Here is a 25859-nt window from a genome sequence, read left to right as displayed (position 1 = left end):
AGGAGTCAGATGTCAGATGTTAACAGGAGTCAGATGTTAACAGGAGTCAGATGTTAACAGGAGTCAGATGTTAACAGGAGTCAGATGTCAGATGTTAACAGGAATCAGATGTTAACAAAGTCAGATGTTAACAGGAATCAGATGTCAGATGTTAACAGAAGTTAGATGTTAACAGGAGTCAGATGTTAACAGAAGTTAGATGTTAACAGGAGTCAGATGTTAACAGGAATCAGATGTCAGATGTTAACAGGAGTCAGATGTTAACAGGAGTCAGATGTTAACAGGAGTCAGATGTTAACAGGAGTTAGATGTTAACAGGAGTCAGATGTTACCAGAAATCAGATGTTAACAGGTGTCAGATGTTAACAGGAGTCAGATGTTAACAGAAGTTAGATGTTAACAGAAGTTAGATGTTAACAGGAGTCAGATATCAGATGTTAACAGGAATCAGATGTTAACAGGAGTCAGATGTTAACAGGAGTCAGATGTCAGATGTTAACAGGAGTCAGATGTTAACAGGAGTCAGATGTCAGATGTTAACAGGAGTCAGATGTTAACAGGAGTTAGATGTTAACAGGAGTTAGGTGTTAACAGGAGTCAGATGTTAACAGGAGTCAGATGTTAACAGGAGTCAGATGTTAACAGGAGTCAGATGTTAACAGGAGTCAGATGCCAGATGTTAACAGGAGTCAGATGTTAACAGGAGTCAGATGTTAACAGGAGTCAGATGTTAACAGGAGTCAGATGTTAACAGGAGTCAGATGTTAACAGAATGTGTGATTTAGCATCTTAAACACAAAAAACATGTTTCAAGTGAGAATTAGGTCTGATACCGAAAAAGAAAGGGAATTCTTGCCTACTTCACCCATATTTTAGTGTGTAGTTCCAGTAGTTAGCTAGACCGCTCTATGGCAAAAAAAAACGTTTTTAACTACTGAAAACACTACCAGGATATTAATTTAGTTCAACTACCACCAAGCTACTGTAAAATGTAGTTGAATTTCTAGTTGAATTAGAAATAGTTCACTACTCCCCAACAGCAGTCGATTTGAGATTCCTGTCTAAAGGTAATGGGACTCCATTGAGTGCAAAGAAGTTTCATCATGTCTTTGACATTACAACTGGCATCAATAGCCTTGAAGTCTCCAGCTTTCAGTGTTGTTGGACAGATGGTAGTTGCCGAGAGTGGGCATAGGGGTTTTGGACATGTTCTTTCTGTGTAATATCTACGAAATACGCAGGGCTGGAATGGCCAAGGTGCATAAAGATGGCTGGTGGATAAAGATGCCTGTTTGTTCAGTTCGCTGTATCTTACTTATTTGCTTTCCTTTACTCTTGTTTTGTATCGGCATTAGCACAGTATTCATGATCACCACCTCCCCAAAAAATACATGATCCCAATTCTAGCTCCAAGATGGCGGGAATTAGAAAAACGAAAAAGTAGTTTGTGCTGATTTACTGGCACATTGAACAATGTTGCGTGCTGTAGTTTAAGAACAAGGGTGAGCTCTAAAAACAATCACGTGATATCTGAATTCCTCCATCTCTATGCACCTTCGCCATTGGGTGGGAACTGTTAAGAAATGGTGTTTCCAAATTGAAATTCCCAGTATCCTGATATATATATATACACTGCTCAAAAAAATAAAGGGAACACTTAAACAACACAATGTAACTCCAAGTCAATCACACTTCTGTGAAATCAAACTGTCCACTTAGGAAGCAACACTGATTGACAATAAATTGCACATGCTGTTGTGCAAATGGAATAGACAAAAGGTGGAAATTATAGGCAATTAGCAAGACACCCCCAATAAAGGAGTGATTCTGCAGGTGGTGACCACAGACCACTTCTCAGTTCCTATGCTTCCTGGCTGATGTTTTGGTCACTTTGAATGCTGGCGGTGCTCTCACTCTAGTGGTAACATGAGACGGAGTCTACAACCCACACAAGTGGCTCAGGTAGTGCAGCTCATCCAGGATGGCACATCAATGCGAGCTGTGGCAAGAAGGTTTGCTGTGTCTGTCAGCGTAGTGTCCAGAGCATGGAGGCGCTACCAGGAGACAGGCCAGTACATCAGGAGACGCGGAGGAGGCCGTAGGAGGGCAACAACCCAGCAGCAGGACCGCTACCTCCGCCTTTGTGCAAGGAGTAGCACTGCCAGAGCCCTGCAAAATGACCTCCAGCAGGCCACAAATGTGCATGTGTCTGCTCAAACGGTCAGAAACAGACTCCATGAGGGTGGTATGAGGGCCCGATGTCCACAGGTGGGGGTTGTGCTTACAGCCCAACACCGTGCAGGACGTTTGGCATTTGCCAGAGAACACCAATATTGGCAAATTCGCCACTGGCGCCCTGTGCTCTTCACAGATGAAAGCAGGTTCACACTGAGCACATGAGCACATGTGACAGACGTGACAGAGTCTGGAGACGCCGTGGAGAACGTTCTGCTGCCTGCAACATCCTCCAACATGACCGGTTTGGCGTTGGGTCAGTCATGGTGTGGGGTGGCATTTCTTTGTGGGGCCGCACAGCCCTCCATGTGCTCGCCAGAGGTAGCCTGACTGCCATTAGGTACCGAGATGAGATCCTCAGGGCCCTTGTGAGACCATATGCTGACACATGCACATTTGTGGCCTGCTGGAGGTCATTTTGCAGGGCTCTGGCAGTGCTACTCCTTGCACAAAGGCGGAGGTAGCGGTCCTGCTGCTGGGTTGTTGCCCTCCTACGGCCTCCTCCACGTCTCCTGATGTACTGGCCTGTCTCCTGGTAGCGCCTCCATGCTCTGGACACTTCGCTGACAGACACAGCAAACCTTCTTGCCACAGCTCGCATTGATGTGCCATCCTGGATGAGCTGCACTACCTGAGCCACTTGTGTGGGTTGTAGACTCCGTCTCATGTTACCACTAGAGTGAGAGCACTGTCAGCATTCAAAAGTGACCAAAACATCAGCCAGGAAGCATAGGAACTGAGAAGTGGTCTGTGGTCACCACCTGCAGAATCACTCCTTTATTGGGGGTGTCTTGCTAATTGCCTATAATTTCCACCTTTTGTCTATTCCATTTGCACAACAGCATGTGCAATTTATTGTCAATCAGTGTTGCTTCCTAAGTGGACAGTTTGATTTCACAGAAGTGTGATTGACTTGGAGTTACATTGTGTTGTTTAAGTGTTCCCTTTATTTTTTTGAGCAGTGTATATATATATATATAAAAAGCAACTCTCATCTATCATCTTATATTAACATCATATTCTTGTTTTAGTAAGACCCTTAGCAGTTTGTGAAGAATTACACTTATTTTCTCTCTTTCTTGATGTAACTTGTCTTTTCATGTTACAGTGCTTGAACCTGGATAAGTTTGAGGCTGCCGACAGTGAGAGACATCTCATGACTAGAGCCTTGGAGCTTCTAGAGAGCAATAGGTACTGGGCTGGAATCGTTTTCGAAGACCTCAACCCTGCCGCAAGCCACCCCCCTCCTTACGTCAAGTACAAGATCCGCATGGACATTGATAAGGGGGAGCGTACGAATAAGATCAAAGAAAGGTAGGCCCAGTGCACAGCCTCTCCGCCCTCACCATGTTTTAGTGCTAATGAGAAAACATTGGACAACATGGCCCGTATTCATAAAGCGTCTTAGCCTGTCTAGGATCAGCGTGGCGCTAGCGGCACACCCCCCCCCCCCCCACTGAAAAACCAGTGCCGCGAAATTCAAAAAAAATATTTTTTTAAAATATTTAACTTTCACACATTAAAGTCCAATACAGCTAATGAAAGACACAGATCTTATGAATCCAGTCAACATTTCCGATTTTTAAAATGTTTTACAGGGAAGACACAATATGTAAAGATGTACATCTATTACCTAAAAACACATTAGCATATTCCACCATCTTTTATTTGTCCACCAACACCAGTAGCCATCACCAATTCGGCTAAACTAAGATATTTATAGCCCCTAACCAACAAAAAAACTCATTAGATGACAGTCTGATAACATATTTATGGTATGGGATAGGTTTTGTTAGAAAAAAGTGCATATTTCAGGTATATGGCATAGTTTACAATTGCACCCACCATCACAAATGGACTAGAATAATTACAATGAGCAACGTGTTTACCTAACTACTAATCATCAAACATTTCGTAAAAATACACAGCATACACGAATCGAAAGACACAGATCCTGTGAATACAGACAATATTTCAGATTTTCTAAGTGTCTTACAGCGAAAACACAATAAATCGTTATATTAGCTTAGCACATAGCAATTAGCAGCCCAGCATTGATTCTAGCCAAAGTGAGCGATAAAAGTCAACATCGCCAAAAGATATTAATTTTTTCACTAACCTTCTCAGAATTCTTCCGATGACACTCCTGTAACATCACATTACAACATGCATATACAGTTTGATCGAAAATGTTTATATTTAGCCACCAAAATCATGGTTAGACAATGTGAAATGTAACTCAGCTGGTCAGAATTTGTCCTTGCGCCACTTAGACAGTGATCTACTCTTATACATAAATACTCATAAACGTGACTAAAAAATATAGGGTGGACAGGGATTGATAGACAATTTAATTCTTAATACAATTGCGTTATTACATTTTTTAATTTATCCTTACTTTTCAATACAGTTTGCGCCAAGCGAAGCTACGTCAAAAAACATGGCGTCCTAAGCCACTAAAATGTTTCGACAGAAACACGATTTATCATAATAAAAATGTCCTACCTTGAGCTGTTCTTCCATCAGTATCTTGGGCAAAGGATCCTTTCTTGGGAGAAATCGTCTTTTGGTGGAAAGCTGTCCTCTTGCCATGTGGAAATGTCAACTACGTTCGGGATGAACTGAAAAGCGTTCCCAACTTTTCACATCGTTGCAAAAATAAATGTCCCAAAATCGCACTAAACGGATATAAATTGCTATAAAACGCTTTAAATTAACTACTTTGTGATGTTTGTAACTCCTATAACGAGTGAAAAGATGACCGGAGAAATATAACAGGCTAAACTAATGCTTGGAACAGGAGAGGGTCGGTGTCTTCCACGCGCGTTACGCAGCAAGAAAAGACTTGCTAGCTAAAGGTTTTTTTCATTTGTAGTGCCTGTGAACGAGCAATCGAGCCCGTTGGAATCGTCATCACGTAAAGGCATCCAGGGGAAGACGTAAGAAGTGTCCGTATAGTCATAGCAACGACAGTGCCCGTTTAAATGACTTCAGAAAAGTGGCCAACGTTTCTCAAATCTGACTCCATGTCAGGGAAATTGCTGTAGAATGGGCTCTGTTCCACTTAGAGACAAAATTTCAACTCCTATAGAAACTATAGACTGTTTTCTATCCAATAATAATAATAATATGCATATTGTACGATCAAGGATTTTGTGGGAAGCCGTTTAAAAAATTAGCCACATTAGCATAAATAGTCTAAACAGCGCCCCCATCCCCAACAGGTTAAAGGAGTGCTGATCTAGGATCAGGTCCCCCCTGTCCATGGAATGTAATTCAATAGGATCTAAAGGCTAAATTGATGCTACACTCTTACAAAAAAAAGATGCTATCTAGAACCTAAAAGGGTTCTTCAGCTGTCCCCATAGGAAAACCCTCTGAATAACCCTTATTAGAATATGAACCCTTTTGGGTTTCATATAAAACCATTTCCACAGAGGATTCTACATGGAACCCAAAAAGGTTATAACTGGGGGGGAAAAGTTTTTTTTACCTAGAACGAAAACGGGTTCTCCTATGGGGACAGCCAAATAACCCTTTTGGAACCCTTTTTTCTACGAGTGTAGAGCAGTGTGTAACGGCTCTCTTTCGGTGAGTGAGTTGACCAAGGCGCAGCGGGTTGTGAATACATAATGAACTTTATTTAACAAGACGAAACTAAACACACGAAGAACACTTGAATAATTTTACAAAACAACAAAACGAACTAGACAGACCTAAACCATGAACTTACATGAAATGAGGAACACATAAACAGGAACGAACGACCGAACGAACGAGACGAGACGAGACAGTACCGTGTGGTGCAACAAACACAGACACAGTGACAATCACCCACAAACAAACAGTGAAAACACCCTACCTTAATATGACTCTCAATTAGAGGAAAACGCAAAACACCTGCCTCTAATCAAGAGCCATACCAGGCAACCCAAAACCAACATAGAAACGGAAAACATAGACTGCCCAACCAAAACTCACGCCCTGACCATCACACACATAAAAACCAACAGAAAACAGGTCAGGAACGTGACACAGTGCTCCTACTCTGAGACACATTTTGAATACAGGCCCTGATGTTGCTGACACACATTATGAATACAGGCCCTGATGGTCCTGAGACACATTTTGAATACAGGCCCTGATGTTGCTGAGACACATTATGAATACAGGCCCTGATGGTCCTGAGACACATTTTGAATACAGGCCCTGATGTTGCTGAGACACATTATGAATACAGGCCCTGATGGTTCTGAGACACATTTTGAATACAGGCCCTGATGTTGCTGAGACACATTTTGAATACAGGCCCTGATGTTGCTGAGACACATTTTGAATACAGGCCCTGATGTTGCTGAGACACATTATGAATACAGGCCCTGATGGTCCTGAGACACATTTTGAATACAGGCCCTGATGTTGCTGAGACACATTTTGAATACAGGCCCTGATGGTCCTGAGACACATTTTGAATACAGGCCCTGATGTTGCTGAGACACATTATGAATACAGGCCCTGATGGTCCTGAGACACATTTTGAATACAGGCCCTGATGTTGCTGAGACACATTATGAATACAGGCCCTGATGGTCCTGAGACACATTATGAATACAGGCCCTGATGGTCCTGAGACACATTTTGAATACAGGCCCTGATGTTGCTGAGACACATTATGAATAAAGGCCCTGATAGTCCTGAGACACATTTTGAATACAGGCCCTGATGTTGCTGAGACACATTATGAATACAAGCCCTGATGGTCCTGAGACACATTATGAATACAGGCCCTGATGTTGCTGAGACACATTATGAATACAGGCCCTGATAGTCCTGAGACACATTATGAATACAGGCCCTGATGTTGCTGAGACACATTATGAATACAGGCTGTGATGTTGCTGAGACACATTATGGATACAGGCCCTCATGTTGCTTAGCCAGTTTTTTCAACTGACATGTCAACTTTTACCAGACAATTGTAGTCGTATCTGTAGCGAAACAGGCATTTCATTGCATACTTTCTGTCCTATGTCTCAGGCGATTTATAATAAGCATGCAGTGCCAAAAACATTATGATTCCATGTTACTCATGGGACAAATGTCATGACTCATGACATAAATATTGGTGTAAAGTTTGGCTATTACGTCCATGATGTTTTCAAACCCAGCTTTCTCTTAGGCTGCATTTACACGGAAACCCAATTCTGATCGTTTTTCCACTAATTGGTCTTTTGACCAATCACATCGGATATTTTCACATCAGCTCTTGTACAGAGCTGATTTGATTGGTCAAAAATATCAAAATTGGGTTCCCTGTGTAAACAGCCTTAGACAATGACCGTTGTGTGATGTGTGTCCTTTCAATTTAAAGGGGATGGTCTCCTGGGGCCCGTGGCAACTCCTTCAACGACCTGCGCTATATATGGGGAGGCTTCGCCTATCTGCAGGACATGATGGACCATGGCATAATACGGGTGCACACGAACAAATCCCAGCCGCTCGGCGTGTTTGCCCAGCAAATGCCATATCCCTGCTACGTGGACGATGTGTGAGTACAAAAGCTGTTATCTGTCTGTCCCGTGATCATAGAGGGAAGAAGGCATTACCGCAATAAAAATCTACTCACTTGGGGACTTGCCACTCACCGCTACCACAGGCTAGAGTAATGGGCTTATCTGTCACTTAGCCCGCACAAATTTCCCTGTGGAAACTCTTCCAAAGCTATCTCTCATGTTGTCTTCCGTCCCTGGATACTGCTGTCTGCTGCAGCCACAACTCTGGGGGAGAGAGAGAGGAGAGAAGTGTTAATATTCAAATTCAAACTTGAAAGTTTGATGCCCTTCGTGAGTTTTTAATTATGAATTGTGTCAAAGCTGAGGGGAAACAAACTTGTTGCAAGATGGAGATACAACAAGACAGAGCCGAAGAAATTTCAGCTATTGATTTAGTCCGACCACATGCAGACCATGTCCGGAACATTGGAGACCTGAATGCTTGATGTATCTTTAAATTATTCAGGCTACATTCTTATGTTCCCTCCCTTTCATTCAATATCACATTCCCTCCTTAAGAAACTACCCAATTCCCTCATGAAACCACACACAAAGTCCATCATATGTAGAGATTGATAGGGACCATTGTATTCTGTGTGAATCAGGTATTCATCAGCGTTACTGTTCTAAAGCACAATGGATAGGTGTATTTCGCCAAGGGAGATAGACTGCACTATAGCGCTCAATCTTAGGCAGTTGAGATTTCCTCAGAGGCAGGGAAATTACTCCAATCTACACGGCTTTATCATTTCCAATAATATACTCAGAGCTCAATGATGTCATCGGGGGACAGATCATTTCTAAGGAGATCAAAGTCCACTAGTGCAACAAAGTAGGTCCCAAATGCCACCCTATTCCCTATATAGTGCACTACTTTTGACCGGAGACATATGGGCCATTCGCAACAAAGCCACAATGTTTCAGGAGACAGACACATATTTCCCCCGTTGGAAGTCACTGTCCCTGATTTAATTTTGAAAATGCTCTATACGACATCAGAGCATATTGCATAACAACCTTCATTGGAATGTACTGTAGCCTTACTATGATACAGACATACAGTATAAGGACCAGGGCTAGAGGGAGTGGTGACAAGAGTCAAGAGGTCAAAAATCGAATCAAATTGTATTTGTCACACGCGACGAATACAACGGCTATAGACCTTACCGTGAAATTCTTACTTACAAGTCCTTAACCAAGAGTGCAGTTCAAGAAATATAGTTGATCAAATATTGACAAAACAAACGAAAGTAAAAAAATATCTAATCAATCAAAAAGTAACACAAGAAATGTACATAACAATAACGAGGCTATATACAGGGGGTACTGGTACTGACTCAATGTGCTGGGGTACAGGTTAAACTAGGTGATTTGTAAAGTGACTTTGCACAGTTAAGAAACAGCGAGTAGCAGGAGTGTAAAACAAGCGGGGTGGGCATTTGATTAGTTGTTCAGCAGTCTTATGGCTTGGGGGTAGAAGCTGTTAAGGAGCCTTTTGGTCCTAGACTTGACAAAACGATACTGCTTGCTGTGCGGTAGCAGAGAGAACCATCTATGATATGGGTGACTAGAGGCTTTGACAATTTTTTGGGGCTTCCTCTGACACCGCCTGGTATAGAGGTTCTGGATGTCAGGAAGCTTGGCCCCAGTAATGTACTGGTCATACGCACTACTCTGTGTAGCACCTTACGGTCAGATGCCGAGCAGTTGCCATACCAGCTGCTCTCTACGGTGCAGCTTTTTGAGGATCTGAGGACCCATGCCAAATATTTTCAGTCTCCTGAGGGGGAATAGGCTTTGTCGTGCCCTCTTCACAACTGTCTTGGTGTGTTTGGGCCATGATAGTTTGTTGGTGATGTGGATACCAAGGAACCTGCTCCAGTCCTGTCGATGTTAATGTTGATCTGTTCGCCCCCTCCTTTTTCTATAGTCCATGATCAGCTCCTTTGTCTTGCTCACATTGAGAGAGAGGTTGTTGTCCTGGCACCACATTGCCAGGTCTCTGACCTCCCTATAGGCTGTCTCATCGTTGTCGGTGATCAGGCCTACCACTGTTGTGTCGTCAGAAAACTTAATGATGGTGTTGGAGTCGTTCTTGGCCACGCAGTCGTGGGTGAACAGGGAGTACAGCAAGGGACTAAGCACGCACCCCTGAGGGGTTGGGGATCAGCGTTGCAGATGTGCTGTTGCCTACCCTTACCACCTGGGGGCGGCATGTCAGGGGTTAAGGATCCAGTTGCAGAGGGAGGTGTTTAGTCCCAGGGTCCTTAGCTTAATGATGAGCTTTGTGGGCATTATGGTGTTGAGCGCTGAGCTGTAGTCAATGAATAGAATTCTCACATAGGTGTTCCTTTTGTCCAGGTGTGAAAGGGCAATGTGGAGTGCAATAGAGATTGCACCATCTGTGTATCTGTTGGGGTGGTATGCGAATTGGAGTGGGTCTAGGGTTTCTGGCATGATGGTGTTGATGTGAGCCATAACCAGCCTTTAAAAGTACTTCATGGCTACTGACGTGAGTGCTTCGGTGCGGTAATCATTTAGGCAGGTTACCTTCACTTTCTTGGGCACAGGAACAATGTTGGTCTGTTTGAAATGTGTAGGTGTTACAGACTCGGCCAGGGAGAGGTTGAAAATGTCAGTGAAGACACTTGCCAGTTGGTCTGCGCATGCTTTGAGTGCACATCCTGGTAATCCGTCTGGCCCCGTGGCTTGGTGAATGTTGACCTGTTTAATGTCTTGCTCACATCGGCTACGGAAAGCATGAGTATGGTACGGTTGTATATCAGACCTGGGTACCAAATAGTAATCGCTTTCTGTTAAATACTTTATCTGTGCTTTATCGACCTTGCCTGATGTAAAGCAACCCCTGGATTAGTCGCAAAAGTCCCAACCCTTCCCACCTGGCACTCCAGGCAGGCTCAATCAAGCTCAAAGTATTCATACCCAATCCTTTTTGAACCCAGGTCTGGTTAGAAATGTGGTGTTCTTTTTAATTATGGAGAGTTACTCCATGTGGTTGCCTTGGAAACATAAAGACAACATCAGTGCTAGTCTTTCTGCACATTGGCATAGTTGGTAATGTCTTTATTGATTTGGCGTCAACATCTGGACTAGCAATTGGATCTTCATGAAAAACATGTATTTTCTTAGCCGATAATCAGCTTGTTTCATTGCATAGCTCTTGACAGGTAGCACAAACCACATAACATTCTGTTAAATCTTCCACAAATGAAATATAGAGCCTACTACGCCTGTACTATGAACAAGGTATTATATAGCTAACACGATCAAAGAAAATAGAACATGTAGGAGTTATTTGCAGTTGTTGTGCACATTCTAAAAAAGGAGAGGAGCTTCCTTTATCCTGTGATGATTATGGGAGAGAGGGCGACTCACATACAGTATCCATTGTGCTTTGCTGTAGGCCTGTATTTTTAAGAAGTGTCCCCTCACGGCACAGTGAAATGCATCCATTTCCTGTTCATTATTTTCCAGCGAGTGTTGCAAACGAGCTCAAATGAGACAATCAAAGCACTTAGATCCTAATGCCTGTGTTCCCTCTCCGTGAAACATAGGACTAATAATCACTGAAAATGAATGGGGCCCATAAAACACTGCAATACCCCCCGGTCCCTCCGCCATTTACTCTTTCGCTTGCTTAGCCATTTGGGCATTTCCGTAAATTATTAACCCTTGAAAACTGTTATTTCATTCATGAATAATTGAGAGAGGAATTGCAGAAAAAGGGAAGATGCAGGGAAGCATGACAGACAGGACCTTTCAGGGTAATTATTGTGATCTGGAAATGGGGAAAAGTGGGAAGAGCTGCACTGTGCATCCAGATGTTCCTGTTTGTAATCTGCTGTAAACACTTTTTAGTTTAGAAAAATACCAAAAAGCCTAATCTGACTTTAAAATGTAATTTAAAAAGCTGAGAATTCTCCAATAATTTTTAGACAACTCATTAACAATTAAATGGTGTGCACTTCACCTAGGCAGAGCGAAGCAAATACAATATATGGATTAATGTTATAAATTATATATGTCTGAAGTTCAATGTAACCAATGTAGTTTCTCATAGCTGTATGTAAAGTCCTTTATCCAAGCTTTATTTTGTGTAATGCCCTTTAAATTGATAATAACACACTTTCACTTTACCTGCATATTTTAGATACAAATAGCAGCCCAAAAATGCTTTTATGAACAGTACTTGCAATATTTCTTTGATTTATAATGTATTGTTCCATTTGCCATATTATAAAAGACCAGCCTTGCACTTTCCTTTTAACATCAAGCCTGGCACTTCAATCATTGCAACTCTTTCTCATGGATACTCTTATTCAGGAAATAATATATTCCCACTGGGCACACCACGTCAATGGACAATTGAGTAATATTTGGTTGAGACGTTGATCAATAACATTGCAATCTTTATTCACCCACACAAAGACAGCTAAATGACCTATGCGTTATCACTATGCCTTCAGCCATCTAAAAGCAGAATCAACACAAGGACTTAATCCTGTGGTTGAAATGTCACCCTCCAAACAACAGTCTACGTTTTTCCCCCCGCAAATTCAGTGTATTTCAAACCTAAATTCCTCTTCACAAAACGTTGACAAATTATGTTGAAACGCCATTGATTCAACCAGTTTGTGCAGAGTGAGTTTTCTTTCTCTTACGGGTTCCTATAATATATTATCTGACAGGAAATGACCTATTGATCCTGTGAGACCCATGGATACCACTATGTTTCCAGGTTTACCCTCTCCCCTTCCTCATTGTCTCTCTCTCCCACTTCAGTACCTATTTACAGTACAAGGTAAACTGATACAGAACTGTTAGTCCTTCAACAAGAGCGGGCCCTTTTACATTTTGAATTGGAGATAAACAAACTGTATTAGCTCAATGCTTTTGCCGCATTCACACGCCAACCATGAGATGAAGGCTGAGGATAAGAACTCGTGCTGCTCGGTCTTTAGGGGCGAGATAAGACTTACAAAATGGCAGTTCGAATCAGGGAATCTGTTCGTAACTCAATCCTGTTCCATATCAATAGTTGTATAACAATGCCAGCTTGATAGTATTGTATCAGAACTTGATTACAATAACATGTACTTTCGTTGGTATCGCACAGGACAGGTTCCCATGAGGCTTTTGAAATTAGTGTATACAAAACAGGCATAGGAAATGAGTATTGTGACTCCATGCAAACATGAAAATGTATGTATTATCTGCAGTACAAGTGACAGATCAACATTATGATACTGCCCTTTTGTGCCTACATGCAAAAGAACAAAAATACAAATATTTCGTTTTAAATAGAAGATACTTTGGATAAATGTCTGAGAATCACCACCATAAATGTTTGCAGCGGCAGTCTAAATGATCTCGGAAACGTTCCCACTAATTCTGGGAAGATTTTACCACCACCAACCTAGTAAATTTGCTAGAAATATGGTAAGGACATATTTAACATAATTACTCAATTCTCTGGGGCTTTTCTGCTCCCCATATCACTTGATTTAGTAAAACCCCAAGTCTCTCGACTCTCCTTAAATTAGGTCACGGCTGCGATGTAACTCGAGCCCTGTAACATGCACCTAGTAGGACTTGTATTACTTAAGCACCCTCGAATCGATCAGCAATGTATTATTCAGGAGCATCTGGTGGTAAGGTTGTCAATGTCAAACGTGGTATGCATGACTGATCTACTCTAGAGTGACTAGTCTGTGACGAGTCGACAAGGAGTTAATGGTCGCAGGCTGGCTGCCATTAAAGGGGCAATCTGGGATGGGTACATCCATTTTTGACCGCTTTGGTGCTGTTTCAATTCCAGATTGTCCCATTAAAGAAATGTTACGATAGAATCAGAACTATGTAATAAGATTAATACTATTCAATCTGATGCAACTGTTAGCTGAGGCAAGATTACATTGTATGAAATCTTTTAGGTTTTTTAAAACTTACTTCAAGCTCGTAAACAGACCTGACAAAGTGTTGACATTAATATTTTAATTCCACACACATTTCAAGCTCCGTCCATGTTGAATTCTGAGTTCAAATCGGTGTCGTTGCATTTTGTGGATTACAAAGCTTCCTGTGAAAGTGATATATTCCACGAGAGAACAGGCAGTGACCTCAAAGACCGGGCTCTCCCGTTCAAGCACTCGCATTACTGCATTTTCTCTCAGTCCCATTGGGCACAACAGCTGTCTCTACATTGGGAGGTAGAGGACATGGTACACCATAACTCAATTGGCCTTTAACAAATTTCAAAATCCATTTAACAAATCACTCACTCAAAAGTTTGCTGAGAAATTAGCCCAATGTAAATGCCCTGGAAATGTACTTTGATTAACTAGTTATGTTCAATGGCTTGAAAGCGGGATATCGTTATGCCTATTATGGCATAGTACCTTTGTCCTGTCTGCCTAACAGTGATAAAATGCTACTTTATTGGCATTCTAAGGATTGTATTTATGGTCGGTAAGCATTATTGATATGTGAAATCTACACATTTTCAAATGCTCAGTTCATTTGATGTATCTTCTTCACTGTCTAATAGAGAAACAGAAGCACTATTATATTGGTGGCGTACAATATATTGACATGGCATTTTGGTGGCATTATGAAGCTTGTTTAATATCGTCTTATTATATTGTAACATCAAACGATCCATCATCCTGAGCATGACGGACGGTTCTAACTGGTTGGATAGAGGTGATGTTCAAGGTTTATGACGGTTAGCCCAATGTAAAATATATAGCTGGACCTATAAACGCGTTGGACCCTTGATTAAAAAAAACCTAGAGTGTGTCTATCCTAATGGATCATCCATTGGGACAATGACATTTACTGCATAGACACAACTTATTTTCTCTCTCCTTCTTCTAAGGGGCAAAGGTCAGTTCAACAGATGAAAAAGGAGGGGTGTTGTTCAGACAAAGTGTCATCCAAAACTGTGTTGAATTTATTAAAATGACTAATGAGGACATTTGAACAATATAATAATGGTTGCCAAGGCTCCCTGTTCAGTACATGATCATGCTTAACTATGATAGTAAGACGAGCTAAACAATGTGTGAAATACTAGAACATTAAATCAAGCTGATTTCTAGATACGCACGGATTTGAAGACAAAGGACGAGATTGCGCTAGAAGATTGATTTTGTTTTCGTTAATGGTGCAAAATGCCCCGTTCAACCCATCTCTGAAAGCCTGATTGTGAGACTTCTGTCTTTACATAAGGAGTGGGGCTTATACAACAGATTATCAATAAATAATGCATTAGCTCCCATCTGGCTGCATTGCCTTCCCTTATCAAAGCCTGGGCTTGTCGATATTCCCAGCTTCGCTGTTTCCTGACCTCTTCGATTGCCTCCCTTGCCTTCCCTTTGCACCCACCAGCTTCATCCAGAGCATTGGAAACATGCTTCCCATGTTCCTAGTGCTGCCGTTCATGTACACCGTCTGCATGACCATCAAGGGCCTCATCCTGGAGAAGGCTCAAGGTGTAAACCCATTGTTGGTGTAAACGCATGACAGGAAATGTACACTACCGGTCAAAAGTTTTAGAACACCTACTCATTCAAGGGTTTTTCTTAATTTTGACAGTTTTCTACATTGCAGAATAATAGTGAAGACATCAACACTATGAAATAACACATATGGAATCATGTAGTAACCAAAAAAGTGTTAAACAAATCAAATCATGACAGCTCTGCACACTCTTGGCATTCTCTCAACCAGCTTCATGAGGTAGTCACCTGGAATGCATTTCAATTAACAGGTGTGCCTTCTTAAAAGTTAATTTGTGGAATTTCTATTCTTCTAAATGCATTTGAGCCAATCAGTTGTGTTGTGACAAGGTAGGGGGTATACAGAAGATAGCCCTATTTGGTAAAAGACCAAGTCCATATTATGGCAAGAACAGGTCAAATAAGCAAATCTCAAATCTCAAATATATTTTGTTTTGTTTTGGTTACTACATGATTCCATATGTGTTATTTCATCGTTTTGATGTCTTCACTATTATTCTACAATGTAGAAAAAAGTAAAAATAAAGAAACCCTTGAATGAGTAGGTTCTTTTTTGAGTGTATAGTTATGTAATTTGTTTAAGGAGAAGTACACATTACAGGAACAGAGCCATTTAAATATATAATAACGCAATATTATTTAAAGAGAAGTACAGAGAAAACAAATGTTATTTTAAAGAGGTGCACAATAGTTTGTTTATACTAGATCTTAAAGATACTTGATTTGTAAAGTGGTTGTGTTTTGTTCTTTGAAACTCTTGCACCTGTTAATTGCGGGACAACTAATACCAAGAACAAATCGAACCAGGCATGACGTTGATTATCTCAATTTCCACTATCATGCTCATTTATTGAGAATGGCACTAAAATGGTAATTTCCCTCCAATAAAGTCACGTTTGGATGAGTGTAAAACCTTCCATAGTCTGCGTTGTTTTAATATTATATGCCCATGGGGAGAAATGATGGTGCTTGTAAATGTATTTAAAACACGTTTTTTGTTTTGTTAAAATTTGATTCAAATAATTTGTTCTCTTTTTAGGCCTTATCAATAATGAATTTAATATTGCTTATTGACAATGTTTGGCATGTCCATGCCCAGCCATAATGCAATTTACAGTAAGCCTAGCCTCTATATCAGTGTGAATGCTATTGAAACCATGAAATTACTTATAGCAATGTGGACTGCAAATGGGTTCAAATAGACGTAATTAGCAAAGATAGGTCTACATTTTGTTATTTTGTTTCTGTAAGCCATTTGACAAACTAACATTGGAATTGGAGTTGATTCCAAGCAATTAAATAAAATATGGTAAATACACAACTTAAAGTAACCACATATTTCGCCACAGAGCATGTTCTGATTAGCCAGTAAGAGGCCAAGCCTCGACCCACCCACAGCTTTTCATTCATCAAAACCCAGGCTTTCGTGCTAACGACAGCATGTGGGGCGATAATTGTGATTGTGAAAACAGCAAAAATATTTCTGACACCCCTGAACCTATAGTGCTACTGACCTGCATTTAGGCTTAGATTTACCATTGCGTTAGGCTGTTGCTCTGTGGCTTAAATGTACTTTACATCACTCTTCTGTGTCATCGAACTTGCCACGTGCAACTTAATGGCGTATCTGTTCAATTGATCCCCTGTCTGTGGACTAATGTGTGTCTAAGCTAAATTGTAGAATATTTATCCCAATGAGGCGGGCATTTTGTTTGCTCATCATCACCACACATTTGTTTTGCTTCGTTATCTGCCTCTTAAAGGTATGGTGTCCTTTTCAGCCTCCTAATTCATATTCACGGTTACATGACAAAGAAAAGGATTATTCTTAATTTAGATCAGCTAATCAATTTTTTACAGTTTAATTGGAAAATTCTCATAGTAAATAAAATAGCTCTGGGCAAAATGTAATTTCGCCGTCACCCTTATGTGTTTTCCAGCCAACATCAATTTGTAACATTAATAACAATAAATTGAGTTAGTTGGGTGCCTTGGAGGAACAACTGGGCATGATGTGTATTCAAATCATAGAGCCCTATTCTAAATGTCATGGCCATTTGCAGCATGTTAGTATAACAGGGAATTAGAAGGCAATTATTTGACTGCTGTGTCTGGATTAGGTGTGACTGCCATAAGATTTGTCATCCACACCTGAGTCCCCATGTTCTTTTCCACTTGCCATTTCACTCCAGGCGGATGTCAAAACATTAATGTCCCTCCTATCTAGACTGATTAATTGGAGTTTATTAATATTGTTGGCCCAAATACTCTGGCCCTTGTCTGCTTCCCACTCAAGGAAACAGTAGAGTATAGGGGGCATGTTGATCACCACTAAAGTCATACAGTAAATCACGATTGGTGTATCCCTAATGGAAATACTGTATGACTTTAGTGGTGATCAACATGCCCCTTATACTCTACATTTAATATGTCCTCATAATGTCCCCTCCCCATTTCACTGAGTCATTTTAGCGTCTGTGAACAAAATTCAAACTTTCTTTGAGTGTACCTCTCTGTGGTTGCTAAAGATCCCATGGCACTTATTGTAAGAGTAGAGGTGTTAACCCTGGTGTCCTGGGTAAATTCCAAATCTGGCTCAAATCATAATTTGAACATCTTGGCCATGTTCTGTTATAATCTCCACCAGGAACAGCCAGAAGAGGACTGGCCACCCTTCATAGCCTGGTTCCTCTAGGTTTCTTCCAAGGTTCCGGCCTTTCTAGGGAGTTTTCCTAGCCACCGTGCTTTTACACCTGCATTGCTTGCTGTTTGGGGTTTTAGCCTGGGTTTCTCTACAGCACTTTGTGACACCAGCTGATGTAAGAAGGGCTTTGTAAATCAATTTGATTGATTGATTGATCATGGCCACCTTATTATCCCCAATAATTACAATTGTCTCATTCACTCCCACTCCTCTCCCCTGTAACTATTCCCAAGGTCGTTGATATTGTTGTGACGTGACTCTCATTAATGTGATGACTGTTATTTATCGAATAATTACCTACTATGTTTAATTGTTACTAGATTAAATTAATAATGTAACAATTAACTCATTAGGATTTTGGGGCACCACGGGAGAAGTTGTTTAACTTTTTAGGGATAGGGGGCAGCATAGGGGGCAGCAAAGCGTGCTGAACTGTCTCCTACTCTGTCCCAGATACTAATATATGGATATTATTTTCCTTCTTTTGTGGGTAAGAGGGTTTGGTAGTTGTCAGCTATTTACCAAGGTCACTTGAATTCTATCCCCACCATGCAGGAACTCAGCCCCCATTGATACGACAAATCAAGTAAATTTGCTGTAAATCTAAATGTATCTATCAAGTTTTTTGCTAGAAATCAAGTTACCACTGTAGGTACATCTTACACTCATTGGGATTTTGCCACAACCATAGCGCAGTAGAAAATGTCAATCATCATCCGGATGTGACTGGGCCGTGTACCCTCTACCCCCTCCTTCTTCCTCTCCCATCTGACCCCTCCCCCTATTAGGTTCCTCCGCTCGCTGGCACGCTCTCTGCCCCTGTACATGACCCTGGCCTGGATCTACTCGGTGGCAATGATCGTGAAGGGCATCGTTATGGAGAAGGAGGCGCGTCTGAAGGAGACCGTGAGGATGATGGGGCTGAGGAGCTCCACCTACTGGCTGAGCTGGGCCGTGTCCAGCATGCTGCCGCTGGCTGTCAGTGCGCTCCTCCTCACCATCATCCTCAAGGTGATTCACCACTAATTCCAGACCTTTCACCAGTTCTTGGAGGGTTGTGGGCATCAACTGTGGGCTTAGGCTGTCAATGACTTGATGAGAGGGAAGTGATACTTGTATTGTAATAAGCATGTAATGAGCCTGTAATAAACTATAATTAGAAGTCGTACCAAACAGCAGACCTGGGCCTAGTGTTGTAACATTTTAGATACATTTGGGTGAGGCTGTTAGCTTGCATACCACTGCTTGTAGTAAAACAAGTGCTGTAGCATTACTCCTAATGACAGTATTTAGTGGGTTTGGGTTTGTTCAATCAAAATGGTAGCGAGGAGGCGAGTTTAATCAAATACTTGAGTTGCCCTGGAGCACAAACCTCCAAGACTGGGAAAGGATTTCCTTGTAATGCTGATAAGCAGAGTTACGCCACTATAGGGGTTATATTACAACTAACCATAGACTAACAAATAAAGGCTCACTCCTACAGAAAAACAACAAAACGGCAGCTCCACCAATTGGATTGTTGTTGAGATGGGGCAGGGGTGTAAGCACTTGCATAGACAGATTTATGGATGCAAGGACTGACCATCCTTTACGTCAACATGATGGTAAATCAAATTTTGAAGCTGTGTTAGAAGTACAATAAGTGATGTATTTTTAGTAGTAGTCTTGATAAGACGCTATCAACACCTGGTGAGTAGCTCTGCCTACAGCTTGTCAAATCATTAACAATGAGTCATTTTAATCAAAAGCTTTATTTCTGTGCTTCTTTGTGCTGTCTTCACAAATAATAAGTTAATCACCACAATCAGTCGCAATCAATCTGCTTTTGTCTGTGAAGCTTGTTCATTGTAAAATAACCTTCTCTTGCCTGAGCTGCTAGACACAAGAAATGGTTATGCCTCGAACATCCATCGGCAATCAATACTCCCAAAGTGCTAACTCGGGTAGTTTAGCGGATACCACTGGAATACTTAAAGAAATACATCCTAACTTGAAGTAATCAAATATGTAAAATGTTTGTATTAGTGAAAGTAAAACCATGATAGTGTAGGATTATTTTATAGGATATATTATTGTTTTCTAAGTCATGGTTGTGTAGTTCTAAAAATACGCTGAATCAGTTATTTGGAATTGTAATGGTAATTGATTATCTACCTAACAACTACTTTGCTTTATGCTGATTGGTCAGATGTTTTTTAATTGTTGGAACAGGAAGTAGTTTAGTTTACGCATGGCTGTAAACTATGGTACGTTTGTCATTAAACCTGCAAAATAGTAATCTGTATATATCCAGTGTTTATCCGTAGTCATCCATCCACTATGTAAAGAACCCTCAAACTACAATAGCCTTACTTTCACCTGTCACCCATCACTTACAGATCTGTGATTAACTCATGAAAACGAGGAAGGAAGATGCATTTCGAACAAGGTCACAGTGTTGTATCTTTCCCCTTTTTCCCCCTTTTATTATCACTTTCATCCCGGCCCTTTCCCGGTGCAGTATGGGAAGGTGCTGCAGTACAGCGACCCCTCTGTGATCTTCGTTTTCATGCTGGTTTTCTGCGTGGCCACCATCATGGAGTGTTTCCTCATCAGCGTGTTCTTCTCCAAGGCCAACCTGGCGGCGGCGTGCGGTGGCCTCATCTACTTCGTCCTCTACCTTCCACACCTCCTCTGCTATGCCTGGAGGGACGTCTTGGGGTTCCAGGTCAAAATCTCTGTGGTGAGTGGACCTATGGAACTACTGTTACTTCCACCACAAGTCCATAATGAACAGCAGAGACCCAGTGGGTGTTTATTAGGGTTTGGATTTGGAACTGTATTGAAGACTAAGTAAATGATTTTGTAATGGTGTTGAAGAGAGAGGAAGGTTGTACTTTGACCAAGAGAGTTGTGGGGTTCTACCTGCAAACATACAGTAAACACCAGGCACATGGTAGACATGGTGTGCAGGCTTTTGTTCTCGCGAAGCTTTAATAGCACACCTGATGCAATAAACAAACTGATGATTTGATTAATTATGTTGTGTTAAAACAAAAGCTTGGGTCTCCAGAACCAATGTTACTAAAACACACACACACACAAGCACACACAGACACAGTACAGACGCTGGGATAATATCCAACCACTGTGCGATCCCCATGATCTAAACTATAGATCCTTGCGCTGACACGCAAGTATCATTTGGATTGTAAGCAGGGGCATAGAGTACCACAGTATGTGTCATACAGTGCCTTGCAAAATATTTTGTTGACAACCTGGAATTAAAAAAGATTTTTGGGGGGTTTGTTTCAAATGATTTGCACAACATGCCTACCACTTTGAAGATGCAACATATTTTTTATTGTGAAACAAACAAGAAATAAGACAAAAAAACAGAAGACTTGAGCATGCATAACTATTCCCCCCCCCAAAGTCAATACTTTGTAGAGTCACCTTTTGAATCAATTACAGCTGCAAGTCTCTTGGGGTATGTCTCTATAAGCTTGGCACATCTAGCCACTGGGATTTTTGCCCATTCTTCAATGCAAAACTGCTCCAGCTCCTTACATTTACATTTACATTTAAGTCATTTAGCAGACGCTCTTATCCAGAGCGACTTACAAATTGGTGCATTCACCTTATGACATCCAGTGGAACAGCCACTTTACAATAGTGCATCTAAATCTTTTAAGGGGGGGGGGGGGTGCAGAAGGATTGCTTTATCCTATCCTAGGTATTCCTTGAAGAGGTGGGGTTTCAGGTGTCTCCGGAAGGTGGTGATTGACTCCGCTGTCCTGGCGTCGTGAGGGAGTTTGTTCCACCATTGGGGTGCCAGAGCAGCGAACAGTTTTGACTGGGCTGAGCGGGAACTGTACTTCCTCAGTGGTAGGGAGGCGAGCAGGCCAGAGGTGGATGAACGCAGTGCCCTTGTTTGGGTGTAGGGCCTGATCAGAGCCTGAAGGTACTGAGGTGCCGTTCCCCTCACAGCTCCGTAGGCAAGCACCATGGTCTTGTAGCGGATGCGAGCTTCAACTGGAAGCCAGTGGAGAGAGCGGAGGAGCGGGGTGACGTGAGAGAACTTGGGAAGGTTGAACACCAGACGGGCTGCGGCGTTCTGGATGAGTTGTAGGGGTTTAATGGCACAGGCAGGGAGCCCAGCCAACAGCGAGTTGCAGTAATCCAGACGGGAGATGACAAGTGCCTGGATTAGGACCTGCGCCGCTTCCTGTGTGAGGCAGGGTCGTACTCTGCAGATGTTGTAGAGCATGAACCTACAGGAACGGGCCACCGCCTTGATGTTAGTTGAGAACGACAGGGTGTTGTCCAGGATCACGCCAAGGTTCTTAGCGCTCTGGGAGGAGGACACAATGGAGTTGTCAACCGTGATGGCGAGATCATGGAACGGGCAGTCCTTCCCCGGGAGGAAGAGCAGCTCCGTCTTGCCGAGGTTCAGCTTGAGGTGGTGATCCGTCATCCACACTGATATGTCTGCCAGACATGCAGAGATGCGATTCGCCACCTGGTCATCAGAAGGGGGAAAGGAGAAGATTAATTGTGTGTCGTCTGCATAGCAATGATAGGAGAGACCATGTGAGGTTATGACAGAGCCAAGTGACTTGGTGTATCGCGAGAATAGGAGAGGGCCTAGAACAGAGCCCTGGGGGACACCAGTGGTGAGAGCGCGTGGTGAGGAGACAGATTCTCGCCACGCCACCTGGTAGGAGCGACCTGTCAGGTAGGACGCAATCCAAGCGTGGGCCGCGCCGGAGATGCCCAACTCGGAGAGGGTGGAGAGGAGGATCTGATGGTTCACACTCCTTCAAGTTGGATGGGTTCCTGCTGGTGTACAGCAATATTTAATAAGTCATACCACAGATTCTCAAATGGATTGAGGTCTGGGCTTTGACTAGGCCATTCCAAGACATTTAAATGTTTCCCCTTAAACCACTCAAGTGTTGCTTTAGCAGTATGCTTAGGGTCATTGTCCAGCTGGAAGTTGAACCTCCGTCCCTGTCTCAAATCTCTGGAAGACTGAAACAGGTTTCCCTCAAAAATGTCCCTGTATTTAGAACCATCCATCATTCCTTAAATTCTGACCAGTTTCCCAGTCCCTGCCGATGAAAAACATCCCCACAGCAAGATGCTGCCACCACCATGCTTCACTGTGGGGAAGGTGTTCTCGGGGTGATGAGAGGTGTTGTGTTTGCGCCAGACATAGCGTTTTCCTTGATGGACAAAAAGCTCAATTTTAGTCTCATCTGACCAGAGTACCTTCTTCCATATGTTTGGGGAGTCTCTCACATGCCTTTTGGCGAACACCAAACGTGTTTGCTTATTTTTTTCTTTAAGCAATGGCTGTTTTCTAGCCACTCTTCTGTAAAGCCCAGCTCTGTGGAGTGTACGACTTAAAATGGTCCTATGGACAGATACTCCAATCTCCGCTGTGGAGCTTTGCAGCTCCTTCAGGGTTATCTTTGGTCTCTTTGTTGCCTCTCTGATTAATGCCCTCCTTGCCTAGTCTGTGAGTTTTGGTGGGCGGCCCTCTCTTGGCAGGTTTGTTTTGGTGCCATATTCTTTCCATTTTTTTAATAATGGATTTAATGGTGCTCTGTGGGATGTTCAAAGTTTCTGATATTTTTTTATAACCCAACCCTGATCTGTACTTCTCCACAACTTTGTCCCTGACCTGTTTGGAGCTCTCCTTGGTCTTCATGGTACCGCTTGCTTGGTGGTGCCCCTTGCTTAGTGGTGTTGCAGAATCTGGGGCCTTTCAGAACAGGTGTATATATACTGAGATCATGTGACACTTAGATTGCACACAGGTGGACTTATGTCTACTTATGTGACTACTTCTACTTATATGACTTATGTCTACTCACATAACTACTTATGTGACTTCTGAAGGTAATTGGTTCCACCAGATCTTATTTAGGGGCTTCATAGTAAAGGGGGTGGATACATATGCACACACCACTTTTCTGTTTTTTATTTCACTTCACCAATTTGGACTATTTTGTGTATGTCCATTACATGAAATCCAAATAAAAATCTATTTAAATTAGAGGTTGTAATTCAACAAAATAGGAAAAACGCCAAGGGGGATGAATACTTTTACAAGGCACTGTAATACCCATTAAACCTAGCGGGCAAACAGGGAAATGGTTCCAATCGTTTTTCAATTTTCCCATAGGGGATTTGAGAAACACTTAAAATGAGGGCTGTGTTTTGTGTATGCTTACCCTGGCATGACGTTATGATAACCGTGTAAATCTCTCTAGGACAAGGTGACTTTTAGCAAGATATTCACCTGTATTTACCCCGCCAAAATGAAATGCTAACTATGCCATGATGATCTTCACGAGATTGCTGAATTTAGTCAAAGGTAAAAATCTCTGGATTAACTATCTAATATTAGCTAAATGTAGTAATTAATAAATTGGCAAAATTTCTTTAAATAGACAATTCTGTGAACTGTCTTGTGCAAGTATTTTAAATTGAAACAATACCTGTTAGCAAAGGCGTCAGCTAGAGGTGACGTGCAGGAGCTTGCAGGGATTTGTAGTCTTGCATGATGTCTACTTTGATGCCAATAAGCCTTTTTGAATCTGAGAGTAAATTGAGCCAAATATATTGATAAAAGTCACTTTTTACAACAGAGATTTACATGGTTATCAAAATGTCACGCCAGGGTAAGCTTACACAAAACACAGCCCTTATTTTAAATGTTTATAAAATCCCCTATTGGAAAATGAATGGTGGAAAAACGATTGGAACCATTTTCCTGTTTGACCGCAAGGTTTTATGGGTATCATGACACTTCCACTGTGGGGCTCTATTAAAGATATTCCTATGTGCCTTGTAACCATTCTTCTCTCAACCTTTTAACTCTGCCAATGTATCACCAGAACTAGGTTGTTAACTTCAAGAACTCCCTGTTGTTATTGTATTTGCCATTTGATCCAATTATTTATTGATCTCTCCCAACTTTCCCCATTAAGTTTGCGTGTTTTTGGTGTACCCCATTGCCCTTAGCCCTTACTGTATACAAAATCAATTTGCGATACTTTTTTCTGTGATCTGAAAGTCGGAGATTTCCTCTGACAATAATAATAATAACATTGAGTCATGTTGTTTCATTTCCTACATGGTGCAGTTATTGAGCTTTTAAGGTTTAGTTCAAACGGTGATATTACTTTTCCTTTTCTGACTGCTCTCTGCCAAAAGTAGGGGAGACCGGGGTTGGTTGTTACACGTTTTACTCTTGTGTGTTATTTCTCAGCACCAGTATATCTCACAAGACTCCATTCAACATTAATTAATAGAAAGACCAAGGTCTTGGGTTGAAATAGGGACCCTTTTTATCGTCATATCTTCTTCCACTCTGTGCACCTGTGAAAACCAGCCCCATCGCAGGGTTGGTGGTGTCACACACTATGGGGTTGGTTGTCACAATGTTTGCTAGCAGCTTATTCCTTTTGTAACAGGAAATTAAGCAATATAGCACACACTCTTAGAAATAGCGTTTCTTTGATCGAACAATGTTTAAACTTCAGGAATTTATGCGTGTGTATGCGTGTGTTTGCACATTTATATGTACATGTGTGGGTGTGGGACAGAAAAATGTGTGTGAGAGAGGGAGGCAACAAACCCACATAGCACAGATACCACTGCCCGTAGGATGTATACAGTACATGATGCAGTTTAGACTTTGCACAGACGTCTCCACACTACATATTCCCAACACATTTTGATTCGTCGGCCAAAGGAGTTTGTGTTTACTGGGAAGGGAGGTCTCTATAGCAACAACAGCACAAAAGAGCTTGGGATTTATTGTATTCTGGCTCT

At 41.9% G+C, this 25859-nt stretch overlaps 1 protein-coding gene across 1 annotated transcript in view; it reads left to right on the top strand.

Annotated features, from left to right (window-relative positions):
* The window catches only part of LOC129865721 (phospholipid-transporting ATPase ABCA1-like), a 295904-nt gene that overhangs the window by 79120 nt on the left and 190925 nt on the right, over window positions 1-25859 (top strand). Inside the window, exons 12-15 of the mRNA XM_055938689.1 lie at window positions 3344-3549; window positions 7607-7783; window positions 18821-19043; window positions 20533-20754. Of these exons, the coding sequence (XP_055794664.1) occupies window positions 3344-3549; window positions 7607-7783; window positions 18821-19043; window positions 20533-20754 (828 nt within the window). The remainder of the gene's footprint in view (window positions 1-3343; window positions 3550-7606; window positions 7784-18820; window positions 19044-20532; window positions 20755-25859) is intronic.

The sequence above is a fragment of the Salvelinus fontinalis genome, chromosome 11 (assembly GCF_029448725.1).
Source record: "Salvelinus fontinalis isolate EN_2023a chromosome 11, ASM2944872v1, whole genome shotgun sequence".
Taxonomy (NCBI): Eukaryota; Metazoa; Chordata; class Actinopteri; order Salmoniformes; family Salmonidae; genus Salvelinus; species Salvelinus fontinalis.
Note: the sequence above shows the minus strand (reverse complement) of the source record. Positions and strands in the feature narration are given on the sequence as shown.